A 14748-nucleotide genomic window follows, 5' to 3' on the forward strand; every position below is an offset into this window, starting at 1 on the left:
GTTCTATCGCAAAGAATCACCATGGGAATGACAGCTAGCGACTGTGACAGTAATGTCAGAGACAGTGAATGACTGTGACGGTGACATTAAAAACACTCACTTTGATTATGGTCATGGTCATGGCCATGATTATGAATTTACCTTGTCGTCCCACTGGAAGTCCGGAGTGATCGTCAGTTCCACCCTCAATGTAGACCTGGAGATGGGCTGGATATTACCGTGATAGCTAGCTAGCAACTGTAACAGTAGTGTCAGTGACAGAGACAGTGACTGACAGTGTGAGACTGTGACGGTGACATTAAAAACACTCACTTTAATTATGGTTTTGGTCATGGTCATGGTCATGGTTATGGTCTTGGTTATGGTCATGGCCATGATTACGACGACGATTGCCCTTACCTTATCGTCCCACTGGAAGTCCGGCGTGACCGTCAGTCCCACTCTAAGCGTGGAGCTGGTGATAGGCTGGATGTGCGGCCAGCTCCAGCTGCGGGGACTGGTGCACGTGCTTGTGGATCATCGCGCCGAGTTGTGTTACAGGGAGTTACTCACCTGGCTGGCTGTGACAGCGATACAAGTGACAGAGACAGAGTGACAGCGATTGTGAGTGACAGTGACAGTAAGTGACTGTGACATTAACTAACGAAGACAGAGACAGAGTGACAGTGACTGTGAGTGACAGAGACAATGACTGAGACAGTTAGTGACAGTGACAGTAAGTGACAGTGACAGAGTGACAGAGACAGTTAAAGACAGTGACTGTGCGAGTTACTGACAGCGACAAAGTGACAGTAAGTGACCGTGACAGCTAACGACAGTGACAGGTAGCGACAATGACAGTAAGTGACCGTGACAGCTAGCGACAGTGACAGTAATTGACCGTGACAGCTAGCGACTGTGACATCAGTGTCAGTGACAGAGATAGTGAATGACAGTGTTCGACTGTGACGGTGACATTAAAAATACTCACCTTGATTATGGCCATGGTTATGGTCATGGTCATGGCCACGATTATAATCATGATAATGTCTTCAATTAGCTTACCTTGTCGTCCCACTGGAAGTCCGGCGTGACCGTCAGTCCCACTCTAAGCGTGGAGCTGGTGATAGGCTGGATGTGCGGCCAGCTCCAGCTGCGGGGACTGGTGCACGTGCTTGTGGATCATCGCGCCGAGTTATGTTACAGGGAGTTACTCACCTGGCTGGCTGTGACAGTGATACGAGTGACAGAGACAGAGTGACAGCGACTGTGAGAGTTACTGACAGCGACAAAGTGACAGTTAGTGACCGTGACAGCCAACGACAGTGACAGTAAGTGACAGTGACAGTAGTGTCAGTGATAGAGACAGTAAATGACAGTGTGCGACTGTGACGGTGACTCACCTTGATTATGGTCATATTCATGATTATGGTCATGGTTACGAAAATGGTTATGGTCATGGTCATGATCATGATTATGCCCTCACCTTGTCGTCCCACTGGAAGTCCGGCGTGACCGTCAGTCCCACTCTAAGCGTGGAGCTGGTGATAGGCTGGATGTGCGGCCAGCTCCAGCTGCGGGGACTGGTGCACGTGCTTGTGGATCATCGCGCCGAGTTGTGTTACAGGGAGTGACTCACCTGGCTGGCTGTGGCAGCGATACGAGTGACAGAGACAGAGTGACAGCGACTGTGAGTGACAGTGACTGTGAGTTACTGACAGCGACAAAGTGACAGTTAGTGACAGAGACAACGAGTGACAGGAAGTGACCGTGACAGCTAGCGACAGTGACAGTAAGTGACCGTGACAGCTAGCGACAGTGACAGCTAACAACAGTGACAGTAGTGACCGTGACAGCTGGCGACAGTGACAGTAAGTGACCGTGACAGTAGTGTCAGTGACAGAGAAAGTGTGTGACTGTGACGGTGACATTAAAAATACTCACCTTGATTACCTTGATGGTCATGGTTATGGTATACTATGGATACTACGATTGCCCTTCCCTTATCCTATTGGAAGTCCGGAGTGATGGTAAGGTCCACCCTCAATGTGGAGCTGGTGATGGGCTGAATATGACCATGACAACTAGCTAGCGACTGTGACAGTAATGTCAGAGACAGGGAATGACGGTGATATTAATAATAATCACCTTGATTATGGTCATGGTCATGATTATGGTCATGATTATGAATTTACCTTGTCGTCCCACTGGAAGTCCGGAGTGATCGTCAGTTCCACTCTAAGCGTGGACCTGGTGATAGGCTGGATATGTGTGGCCAGCTCTAGCTTAGGGAACTGGTGCACGTGCTTGTGTATCATCTTGCCCAGTTTAGGTGCGCGCACCAATTCTCCTATTTCGTTGGGACCTAACTCGTACAGTTTCTCCCAGGGGAAGTTCTTTTTTTCTAGCTTCTTTATGACCTGTGAAACAAATAATAATATTATAATATCCACAGGGTTGCATGATTTAAATCACGATTTATATTGCATGATTTTTTTAATAAAAATCACTGATTTAAATCAAAGGCAGAAAATGGAATTAATTAAAGGCTGGGAGTTTATATTCGTTCGTTTCGTTTTCAGCCAAATGACGTCCACTGCTGGACAAAGGCCTCCCCCAAGGTTTTCCACAATGATATTATATTAATCAACTGTAATGTTCGAAAACAATGTTAATATAGGTGTTAATGTATGAAATTGATGTTTTGAATAGAGAATCAGAAAAAATATTTTTTCCGTACAAACATGTTTGCGATTTTTTAGATAACCACACAATTTATTTTTTTTGGTGGTGTTGCCAGCTCTATACACCAATTCTTCGTATAGCCTGACCAGGAACATAAAAACCCTTGCCATGTTGCGGAAAACTAATGGTACTAATTTCTTTTAATGGCAACAGCCCCCCTAGACAAAACGCACTTTTTGATCGAATCGAAAATCGAATCCGTCAAAACTCCATACAAAAAAGGGGCTTTTCGACCACTTTGCGACTGGTTTGCGATTATAATTTGCACTTTGTCTAGACCCACAGTAACTGAAAACTTCATTGACATGTCACCTTGCATGTCAGTCTATTGCTGTCAAAGTGTAAACAAACTTTATTTTAAATGTGCGCAATTGATTTTGTGAATTAAATTGCTAAAATCTTTTTATAGTCGTGAAAGAAAAGTGGTTCACAATGTGTTAAAGTATTTATCGAAGAGAAATACTAAGGGTTCGGACAATATTTTCATTGAATAATATTTCCGACAAAGGTTGTCAAATTGACTGACATGTTTATCGTATAGTACAGTCCACTATGAAAATTAGCTGTGGTTTGTTTCAAATACCTATTTTAAAGTTTCTTGTCACTTTCTAAGTGTTGAATTTTATGGAATTGGGAAAGAAGTACCGAGTTTGAAGCGTTCATGAGCAGACATTGCAGTTGAATATTCAAGTTCTGAATTTGATTATTGATGAATAATAAAATAAATCATACTAACTCGATTGATGGTTTCATTTAATTTATTTAAACCAGGTTACCTATAATAATATTTTTTCGTTAATTTATGAAAATATCAAATTAGCCCGTAATCCTGAATCCCGATACATAAAGTTAGCCTATTAATTTAACACAGGTACGACTGTACTCAGTGTTGCACTATCAAATGCAATTGACGCGCCTCTATGCCAGGGTTTTTATGTTCCTGGTCAGGCTATAAATAAAAATGTTTTCCGTAAGAAAAACTAAAGAAAAGATCGCAAGACGTAATAAAAATCGAAAAAATCAAATAAATCAAAAAAATCGTGATTTTTTCAAAAAAATCTGATTTTTTTGATTAAAATAAATAAATCATGATTTCTTTCCACCCTGAATATCCATCGACAATTAATACTCCCGCAGACTAAAGACTTAGTCGGCCGACAGTTGAGTGGCTTCCAATATGTTTGCAGAATCGGTCGATAGTGGTGGAGGCGCATAAGGAAAGAATGAAAGATATTTCTTATTCATTTAACAAATACATGCAGTGAGGGCCAAGAACTTTATCACTAGACCACCAACTTTATAAGGCAGTGGGAATATAGGTCCCACCCACCATGTTTGAACGTTACTCGCTTGTTTTAAGGTCCAAAAACAATGAAAAATTTGATATAGTTATAACTGTTAAAGTTTAAACCCTTTATAGGGCTCTGTACCATCATAATTGGAACGTTACTCGCTTATTATACAGTGAAAAACTCAATTTCCAATGGCGCAGTTCCACTATGCGGGAAATTGAACAAAACGCACGTACACCGGAGTATTGGCGATGCACGGCGAAAGTAACTGAAGTGCGTGTTTACACTACATGTCTCGATCAATGTAGCATAGTGTAACTGCGCCACAAAATGTAACTTACTTCTTCAGGCATCTTCCTGAACTGTCTCAACGGCGACATAGACTGCCACATGCGTCGGTCCACCATTTTGCATAGAGCTAGCGTCTTGTCCACTAATTGTGCCCAGCCTGAGGACAAAAATGTTTTATTGTAAGAGACGATTGTTTAGTTTTTAGAAAATTGCAGATTAGTAAATAAAAGGATAAGATACAGAATGTCCCATAAAGGCCCTGCCAAACTTACAGACTAAAAGATTACCAACTAGATTCTAAACCAAAAAAAAGACTATTCTGAAGCACATCAGAAGTCTCGCTGACGTTTGACGTCACAAATACATAGAAGCACAACCGGAAGACGTGTTGCGGCCAGGCCTCCCACTAGGTGATCTGGTGAAGGTCGCGGGAGGTCTGGATGCAGGCAGCGCAGGACCGGTCTTTGTGGAAATCCTTGGGGGAGGCCTTTGTCCAGCAGTGGACGTCATTCGGCTGAAACGAACCTGCCGCTTCCATACCTCAGGCACTGGACTCAGTTAAAAGACCTAGAATAGCCAGTTCTGTGGTTGAAGACTCCTGGTGAAGCTCGCTTCCAATTCCTATCAGGTGTCAATGTGATGCAGGTCGTTGTGGATAAAAATACCATTTTCCTCTGGTAAATTAGAGAGGGTCGTGCTCCTGCAGTGTAGAATAGATGATCTGATAATATCGTACAACCCGGTCAAGTTAACTGCGCACCTAGCGGCCATGACGTCACATCGACGCTCTGGTGCGGACTGGACGAACGCGGGGAGGTGTGCGGGTGAGAGCGAGGAAGTCGCATTCCAGCGAGCTGCGTAGTTAAAGGTTATTAAAACCTTTGTTTGTCACCATCCGCTTTGCAATGAAGGGAAGTCGAAACTTAACTTCGAACTCCTATGTTCTTCTGAATAATTTCGTTGCTAGTCCAGTCATTTAAGCTTAAATTAGGTAAGAATCTCGGAATTAGAGATACCCAGCTGTAAGTCTGTAAATACTTGTATATTGACACCCTAAAAGTTGTCTCAAAACCTACATATGGTAGGGTGTAAGCAACTATTAAATTTTAAGGTCAAAGGTCACAAAAATCGGTTTTTTGCGCTTTTTTTGGAAATATCTCATTTCCTATGGGTTTTTTGCTATTTGTATTTATTATCAATATTGTAGAATACTAAATTCTCTACAAATTTTGTTTAAAAAAATTTTTTATACGGTGAACCGTTTTCGAGATAGAGGGCGGAGAGCGCGCGGTCACTGCATCACTTCAGGTCAACTTAAGCGGTTTAGGTTTTTCATACAAAAGGATTTTCCCGCTAATTCCCGTGGGAATTTCGGTAATTACTTGTTGTAAATAAGCTTTACCTAAGTTTACTAAGGTACCTACATGCCAAATTTCAAGCGTCTAACTTCCGTTAAGCGTTTAGATTTTTCATACAAAAGGATTTTCCCGCTAATTCCTGTTCCCGTGGGAATTCCTAAGTAAACTATAACCTGCCCAGGTGTATGAAGAATAATTGTACCAAGTTTCGTTAAAATCCGTCGAGTAGTTTTTGTTTCTATAAGGAACATACAGACGGACAGACAGACAGACAAAAATTTTACTGATTGCATTTTTGGCATCAGTATCGATCACTAATCACCCCCTGATAGTTATTTTGAAAATATATTTCATGTATAGAATTCTGTCCGTCTGTATGTTCCTTATAGAAACAAAAACTACTCGACGGATTTTAACGAAACTTGGTACAATTATTCTTCATACACCTGGGCAGGTTATAGTTTACTTAGGAATTCCCACGGGAACAGGAATTAGCGGGAAAATCCTTTTGTATGAAAAATCTAAACGCTTAACGGAAGTTAGACGCTTGAAATTTGGCATGTAGGTACCTTAGTAAACTTAGGTAAAGCTTATTTACAACAAGTAATTACCGAAATTCCCACGGGAATAAGCGGGAAAATCCTTTTGTATGAAAAACCTAAACCGCTTAAGTTGACCTGAAGTGATGCAGTGACCGCGCGCTCTCCGCCCTCTATCTCGAAAACGGTTCACCGTATAAAAAAAGTTTTTAAACAAAATTTGTAGAAAATTTAGTATTCTACAATATTGATAATAAATACAAATAGCAAAAAACCCACAGGAAATGAGATATTTCTAAAAAAAGCGCAAAAAACCGATTTTTGTGACCGTTGACCTTGAAATTTAATAGTTGCTTACACCCTACCATATGTAGGTTTTGAGACAACTTTTAGGGTGTCAATATACACGTATTTACAGACTTACAGCTGGGTATCTCGAATTCCGAGGTGAACTTACTATAATGACTGGACTATGCGGGTCTAATGATACTTTAACTTTCCCCCGGGACAAACTTGACCTTCACTGGTTGGGTTATTGGCGGTCAAGCTGTAGATCCTGGCAACACAGGAGTTGCAGCGGTGGGAACGAGAGGTGGAAATAGTCCCAAGCTGCGCAGGTAACTTTTTTTTTATGCATAACAAGGCAGGTATTTGACCACAATCGCACCAGATTTTGAGTGGGATGCAGTCTTGAGACTTGTCAGTAAGACTTGAGTTGTGACTCACCTCTATGCAGCACGATCTCGAATATCGCCCTCAGCAGGCGGCAAGCAGACTGGGTCACGTACACCATGTCAGCCATTAGCGCGAACCCTTCCAGCTTCAGCTGGGATATGTACACACGGCCACACTGTTAACTATCCATTCCCGTTTTTGCTCTCGCTCTCATCAAATGGTGATTCTTTGCGATAGAACGAGACGATATGACAGGCAATGGATAGTTAACACTGTTGCCGATGGTAGGCTTGTAGCAGCACTACGGCCAGCTGCGTTACACAAGACTGCCTCTGGCGGAGTGACCGCGCAAGACACTGGCGGCCATTTTAGACCGTAACTTGGACACTAGCGGCCATTTTAGACAGAAGTTTAGACGCTGGCTGCCATTTCAGGCAGTAGTTTAGGACACTGGCGGCCATTTTAGACACTAGCGGCCATTTTAGACGCTTGTTAAAACACTAGCGGCCATTTTAGACACTTGTTTAGACACCAGTGACCATTTTAGACACTATAGGCCATTTCAGACAGTTGCTCAGACAGAAGCGGCCATTTTAGACATTAGGGGCCATATTAGCCACTTAATTAAACACTAGCGGCCATTTTAGACACTTGTTTAGACACTGGCGACCATTTTAGACACTATAGCGACAATTTTAGACACTGGCGACCATTTTAGACACTATAGCGACAATTTTAGACACTGGCGACCATTTTAGACACTAACAACCATTTTAGACACTTCTTTAGATACTAGCGGCCATTTTAGACACTATCAACCATATAAGACACTCACCTCTATGCAGCACGATCTCGAATATCGCCCTCAGCAGGCGGCAAGCAGACTGGGTCACGTACACCATGTCAGCCATTAGCGCGAACCCTTCCAGCTTCAGCTGGGATATGTACGCTTGTAAGAGGACGTTGATCTTCGCTGAAGGCTCTTCTATGCTCTCGCCAAAGGTACGGCCATGTGAGACACTGGCGACCATGCAAGCCACTATCGACCATTTTAGACACTAGCAACCATGTTAGACACTAGCGCCTATTTTAGACACCAGTAGCCATTTTAGACACTATCGACCATTTAGACACCAGCGTCTATTTTAGACACTAGCGTCCATTTTAGACACTAGCGTCCGTTTTACACAATATCAACCATTTAAGCTACAGCTGCAGCAGTAGTTCAGACACTGGCGGCCATTTTAAACACTTCTTTGGACACTAGCGGCCATTTTAGACACTTGTTTAGACACTAGCGGCCATTTTAGACACTTGTTTAGTTACTAGCGGTCATTTTAGACACTAGATTAGACACTGACGACAATGTTAGACACTATCAACAATTTAAGACACTCACCTCGATGCAGCACGATCTCGAATATCGCCCTCAGCAGGCGGCAAGCAGACTGGGTCACGTACACCATGTCAGCCATTAGCGCGAACCCTTCCAGCTTCAGCTGGGATATGTACGCTTGTAAGAGGACGTTGATCTTCGCTGGAGGCTCTTCTATGCTCTCGCTAAAGACTTGGCCATGTGAGACACTGGCGACCATGCAAGCCACTATCGACCATTTTAGACACTAGCGACCATGTTAGACATTAGCGACCATGTTAGACACTAGCGGCCATGTTAGACACTTGTTTAGACACCAGTAGCCATTTTAGACACTATCGACCATTTAGACACTAGCGTCCATTTTAGACACTAGCGGCCATTTTAGACACAAGCGACCATTTTAGACACTTGTTTAGACACTAACGACCATTTTAGACACTAGCGGCCATTTTAGACATTTTTTTAGACACCAGTGACCATTTTAGAGACTAGCGACCATTTTAGACACTTGTTTAGACACTAGCGGCCATTTAAGACACCTTATTAGACACTAGCGTTCATTTTAGACACTTGTTTAGACACTGGCGACCATTTTAGACACTCACCTCTATGCAGCACGATCTCGAATATCGCCCTCAGCAGGCGGCAAGCAGACTGGGTCACGTACACCATGTCAGCCATTAGCGCGAACCCTTCCAGCTTCAGCTGGGATATGTACGCTTGTAAGAGGACGTTGATCTTCGCTGAAGGCTCTTCTATGCTCTCGCCAAAGGTACGGCCATGCAAGACACTGGCGACCTTGCAAGCTACTACGTTACGTTTTGCTTCTTGTGTGTCAATGTGTTTTGCAAATAAACCATTTATCTATCTATCTATCTATCTACTATTTGACCATTTTAGCGGCCATTCTAGACACTTGTTTAGACACTAACGTCCATTTAAGACACTTATTTAGACACTGGCGACCATTTTAGACACTAGCGGCCATTTAAGAATGTTGTTAAGAGACTATGGGACATTTAAGACAGTAATTTAGACACTATCAACCATTAAGACACGAGTTTAGACACCAGTAGCCATTTTAGGCACTTAAAACCATTTAGATATAAGCGTCCATTTTAGACACCAGTGTCCATTTTAGACACTGGCGACCATTTTAGACACTAGCGGCCATTTTAGACGCTTGTTAAAACACTAGCGGCCATTTTAGACACTTGTTTAGACACCAGTGACCATTTTAGACACTATAGGCAATATTAGACTCTTAATTAGACACTAGCGACCATTTTAGACACTAGTACAGACACTAGCGACCATTTTAGACACTAGTACAGACACTAGCGGCCATTTTAGACACTAGGGGCCATATTAGACACTTAATTAAACACTAGCGTCCATTTTAGACACTTGTTTAGACACTAGCGGCCATTTTAGACACTTAATTAGACACTAGCGACCATTTTAGACACTTCTTTAGAAAGTAGCGGCCATTTTAGACACTGGCGAACTCACCTCTATGCAGCACGATCTCGAATATCGCCCTCAGCAGGCGGCAAGCAGACTGGGTCACGTACACCATGTCAGCCATTAGCGCGAACCCTTCCAGCTTCAGCTGGGATATGTACGCTTGTAAGAGGACGTTGATCTTCGCTGAAGGCTCTTCTATGCTCTCCTTGATTGGGATCGGCACCTGCGGACAAAGGTAGATATTTTATATGATTTTCTTTTATTAATTAGGAGAAAAAAACTGGTGACAAAACATAAAATTATCAATTTTACATTTGCCAAAAGATTTTTCACAAATAGTTTTGAAATATTGAGAGTATTGTGAATTAAAGGAATTCATTATTATAATCTAAGGGAGTACTTTTAAGTCACAGACATGTTAGTTACGGAGCCACAGTGCCCATGTAAATCACGGAGCTACAGTAGCCATGTTAGCCACGGAGCCACGGTAGCCATGTTAGCCGCAGAGCCACGGTAGCCATGTTAGCCGCAGAGCCACGGTAGCCATGTAAGCCACGGTAGCCATGTTAGCCACGGTAGCCATGTTAGCCACGGTAGCCATGTTAGCCGCAGAGCCACAGTTGCCATGCCATGTAAGGCACGGTAGCCATATTAGCCACAGAGCCACGGTGGTCATGATAGCTACGGAGCCATGGTACCTATGTTAACCACGGAGTCACGGTGGCCATGTTAGCCACAGTGCCCAAGTTAGCCACGGAGCCACGGTACCCATGTTAACCACGGAGCCACGGTACCCATGTTAGCCACGGAGCCACGGTAGCCATGTTAGACACTAGCGGCCGAGCGAGACACGAGCGTCGATTTTACACAAGCCTCGCAGGCGCAGCAGTGGACGCTGTGCGGCCGGAGACACGCGGCGAGCGGCCGCGCTTGGTGGACTGACGACCGAGACACAGAGCGAGACACAAAGGCCGAGCGAGACACTAGCCTCCACTCTAGCCACTAGCGTTTACTCTAGCCACGTGGGTCCACTCTAGCCACGTGTGTCCACTCTAGCCACGTGGGACCACTCTATCCACGTGGGTCCACTCTAGCCACGTGGGTCCACTCTAGCCACGTGGGTCCACTCTAGCCATGTGGGTCCACTCTAACCACGTGGGTCCACTCTAGCCACGTGGGTCCACTCTAGCCACGTGGGTCCACTCTAGCCACGTGGGTCCACTCTAGCCACGTGGGTCCACTCTAGCCACTCACCCGCTCTATGAGCTTGTGCAGCTCGAGCTTTTCCTCTTCGCGCACCGCGACATGCCGGAACTCCGCCGACAGAGAAAACACTCGGAACAGCTCGATCTCGCCGAGCGTCCACTCTAGCCACGTGGGTCCACTCTAGCCACGTGGGTCCACTCTAGCCACTCACCCGCTCCATGAGCTTGTGCAGCTCGAGCTTTTCCTCTTCGCGCACCGCGACGTGCCGGAACTCCGCCGACAGAGAAAACACTCGGAACAGCTCGATCTCGCCGAGCGTCCACTCTAGCCACGTGGGTCCACTCTAGCCACGTGGGTCCACTCTAGCCACTCACCCGCTCCATGAGCTTGTGCAGCTCGAGCTTTTCCTCTTCGCGCACCGCGACGTGCCGGAACTCCGCCGACAGAGAAAACACTCGGAACAGCTCGATCTCGCCGAGCGTCCACTCTAGCCACGTGGGTCCACTCTAGCCACGTGGGTCCACTCTAGCCACTCACCCGCTCCATGAGCTTGTGCAGCTCAAGCTTTTCCTCTTCGCGCACCGCGACATGCCGGAACTCCGCCGACAGAGAAAACACTCGGAACAGTTCGATCTCGCCGAGCGTCGGCCGCAGCAGTTGGTTGTAGCATTGCATCGTTTCGTATGTGCAGTAGTAGTGGGATGCGATTCGGCCGAGTTCGGTCGGTTGGAAGTGGCCGGATTTGCGTTCGTATTTTATGAGGCCGGCTCTGGGAAAGAAGATTTTTCATTAGTTGAGACCCTTTTCTAGAAAGTTAAACATCAGGATATTTTGGTCTCCAATGCAGAAGCACGAGACTTTCTAATCAATGAACTACGAGGGACATGCCACGATGACCCAAACTTCATGATTTACCAACATTCTATCCTTTGTTGGGAGTATACGCTGACAAACTTTCAGCTTTTATAAAATGACGTAGGTCTAGCGTTCACCAGCTCTTAGTCTAATAATCTTTACTCAAAAATTGTATACTGACAAGTTTTACACCAACATAAAGAATGGTTTAATATTTATTTGCTTATCACATTGTAATACAGATGGTAATTAATACGAGTACAATAGAAGTACCTGGCACACACCATTTTATTACCATATTTAATAATTAATAATAGATCATATTTAAATCTTTTTTTTTTTCATAATAATATAAGCTCTTTTCCGTGAGAATCTGGCACGAATTTGCTTGCAAGAATAAACTCTGTCGACGTGATTTTTGATCTATGATTTATGAATGTTCCAGAAAATTCATTATTTTGTTTATTACAGTTAGATACTAAAGCCATGTAGGAGTTCGTTTTAGGCAGCCTTCGGGAGTGGACGTGCGCAACACGTGCGCTCCAGACGGTCCGACCCTAAAATTTAAAGGCACTTACAAAGCTCTATGGCGTTTGACGCCGACGCGACGGTGAAACCCAAATGTTCTAACAGTGAAAATTACCCGAAATCATAGTCGCGATTAACTATTAACATAGTCAGATGTGTAAAAATTAGTGGTATTTTTGAGTGAGAAATACTGTAGGTGAGAAAAAAGCTTCGAGTACACACCAGCAGCACAGCGCCTAAGCTAAAAGCCTACAAAACTAATCCGACGAAACCCGGTGAGATCTTTCCTTATCTTTCTTTCTTTATAAATATTTGGTGTCAATTATCTTGCCAAAAGCACCAAAGCAAACGCATAATTATGATCTAGTATTTTCATTTAAAAATATGTAACATAGATCGCAGTTTGTCAAATGAATAGCTCTAACTTTTGGTCCATAAACTTTACTTTTTTATTAATAATTTTGATACATACAGATTCTACATGTACTCTACATGTCTATATGTATTCTACTTCTTGCATGTCATTATAGTAAGTATAAATAATAATTGATAACAAAGAAAGATCCCTACAAAACTTTCACCAAACACATTCTATAAAAGACATCTATTGCACAAAATTTCAAAGCGCGTACCAAGAAAGGTCAACATCTGGTCGCCATAAAAAGTTTCCAAAAGCAATAAATATTTAACTTCACTATTGCACTACCATTAGTAGATGGGCACTTTATACACATTTGCCACGAAATACACAAAAAAAATTTGAAACAACAGAGATCCTTTGCTTTGCAAAAAAACTAATAGTCACATCTGCATGTCGTAAACCATTCAAAAGTACAACTCATACAAAAAAAGAGGTGGCCCGACTAACATTTTGTTGAAAGCAGGTTAAAAACAAAAGACTTGACAATACAAAATACAATTAACACCGTAGTCATAATTCACTAACCCTCTAGTTATAAGCCCCTTTTTACAGCTAAAAAATGAAGGCATACACTTTAAAACTACCTGGCGATGGAAAATATCGACTTGGAGAAAGAGCTTACCAAATCAATGAACCTATGTATCCCAGACTTGATCAAAAAGCGGCCAGACAAGATCTTGTACATTTTAACGAGAGAAATATACCTAGTGGATGAAACAAGTGAATCACCAATCAAAGAGCAGACCAGGTACCTGGAAAATCATCTAAGAAATCTTGAGCCTTAAAGAATCAGAATTTACTGCCATATTTACACATGCGTAGATAAATACTATCAGATAGAACATCAGCTTACCGGAATCGGAAAATTGAAAGAGTAATCGAACATACTACAGTTTTAAGAGACTTAAATGCGCTGAGAAGTTTAGGAATTTTGCAAAGGGTCTTCATCATAAACAGAAGAGAGATACTCCGCCTAAAAAACTAATTTAATAGCAAGAAAACTCAAAAACTGGAACCAAAACCATGCCATTGACCAATTAATAACGAAATCCTATAGGAACCACAAAATATTCAAATCGATTGGAGAAACTACGTATTCCAATAAGAAACTTCAGATCGCAAGCAATTTAACCTACAGTGTACACACAGCTCAACAAGCTCTGCTGCAACCTTGTCGGAAAACGGATTTCAACCAGAAAATTTGAAACTAATTAGATTTTTTTCAATGAGAATACATACTTTCACCAAGAGCATAAAAACCTAATCCAACGAGGCAGTTAGCATTGTCTTTTGCCTCGAGAGGACAATATCATGGATATCTTGAAGACATCGAAAAATAATTTAAGTACTAAAAGAAATTAAAAATATCCACCGAAAAAAAAATCCATGAAACAGTGAAGAAATAAAAACCTAATTGAAACGATGGAAGAAACCCAATGTATTAATCACCCTGCATAAAGATCATTGAACTAAAAAGAAATCATATTAGATTACACCAAGGCGAACCGTTTAATGTTAGGAAAATATGAACGCGCTCCTAAAAATGCCGTTTTTAGTGACCCGCCGTCCGCTTACCGCATCAAGCACAATCCAAGAAACGAAAGAGAGAAGACTAAATTAACCCACTATAAAATTAATTATATAAGAAAAGCAGCACAAGAAACACTAGATTATGGAAAAAATATGTCAAAAGACAGCGAAAAAGACGACAAAAACCCAGAACCGCATATATCGACGGAATAGTCAAAAGTGCAAACAAATCAAATAATCGAAGAGAGAAGATTTATTTAGCCCAAGACAAAAAACAATAATAAGAAATATTCGACTCAGGGAAAACAGACAACAAAGAAGACGACAAAAACCCAAAACCACAGTTATCGCCGTAGCAATTATTTAAAAAAAACCCAAAAGAGTCAAGTTTTTCAGAGGTTGTGGATAAATGGATCTAAAATTTAAACATCTACTATCCAAGAAATAGAAAAGAGTGAACTCAATTATGACACAAATAAATTAA

At 42.6% G+C, this 14748-nt stretch overlaps 1 protein-coding gene across 1 annotated transcript in view; it reads right to left on the minus strand.

The window, feature by feature from the left end:
- Positions 1–14748, minus strand: part of LOC135085900 (U5 small nuclear ribonucleoprotein 200 kDa helicase) — an 84504-nt gene that overhangs the window by 37345 nt on the left and 32411 nt on the right. The window contains exons 24-27 of the mRNA XM_063980685.1: positions 11468–11699; positions 9770–9947; positions 4358–4464; positions 2175–2399 (exon numbers count right to left, since the gene is read on the minus strand). Coding sequence (XP_063836755.1) covers positions 2175–2399; positions 4358–4464; positions 9770–9947; positions 11468–11699 — 742 coding nt within the window. The remainder of the gene's footprint in view (positions 1–2174; positions 2400–4357; positions 4465–9769; positions 9948–11467; positions 11700–14748) is intronic.

This window comes from Ostrinia nubilalis, chromosome 30, assembly GCF_963855985.1.
Source record: "Ostrinia nubilalis chromosome 30, ilOstNubi1.1, whole genome shotgun sequence".
NCBI lineage: Eukaryota > Metazoa > Arthropoda > Insecta > Lepidoptera > Crambidae > Ostrinia > Ostrinia nubilalis.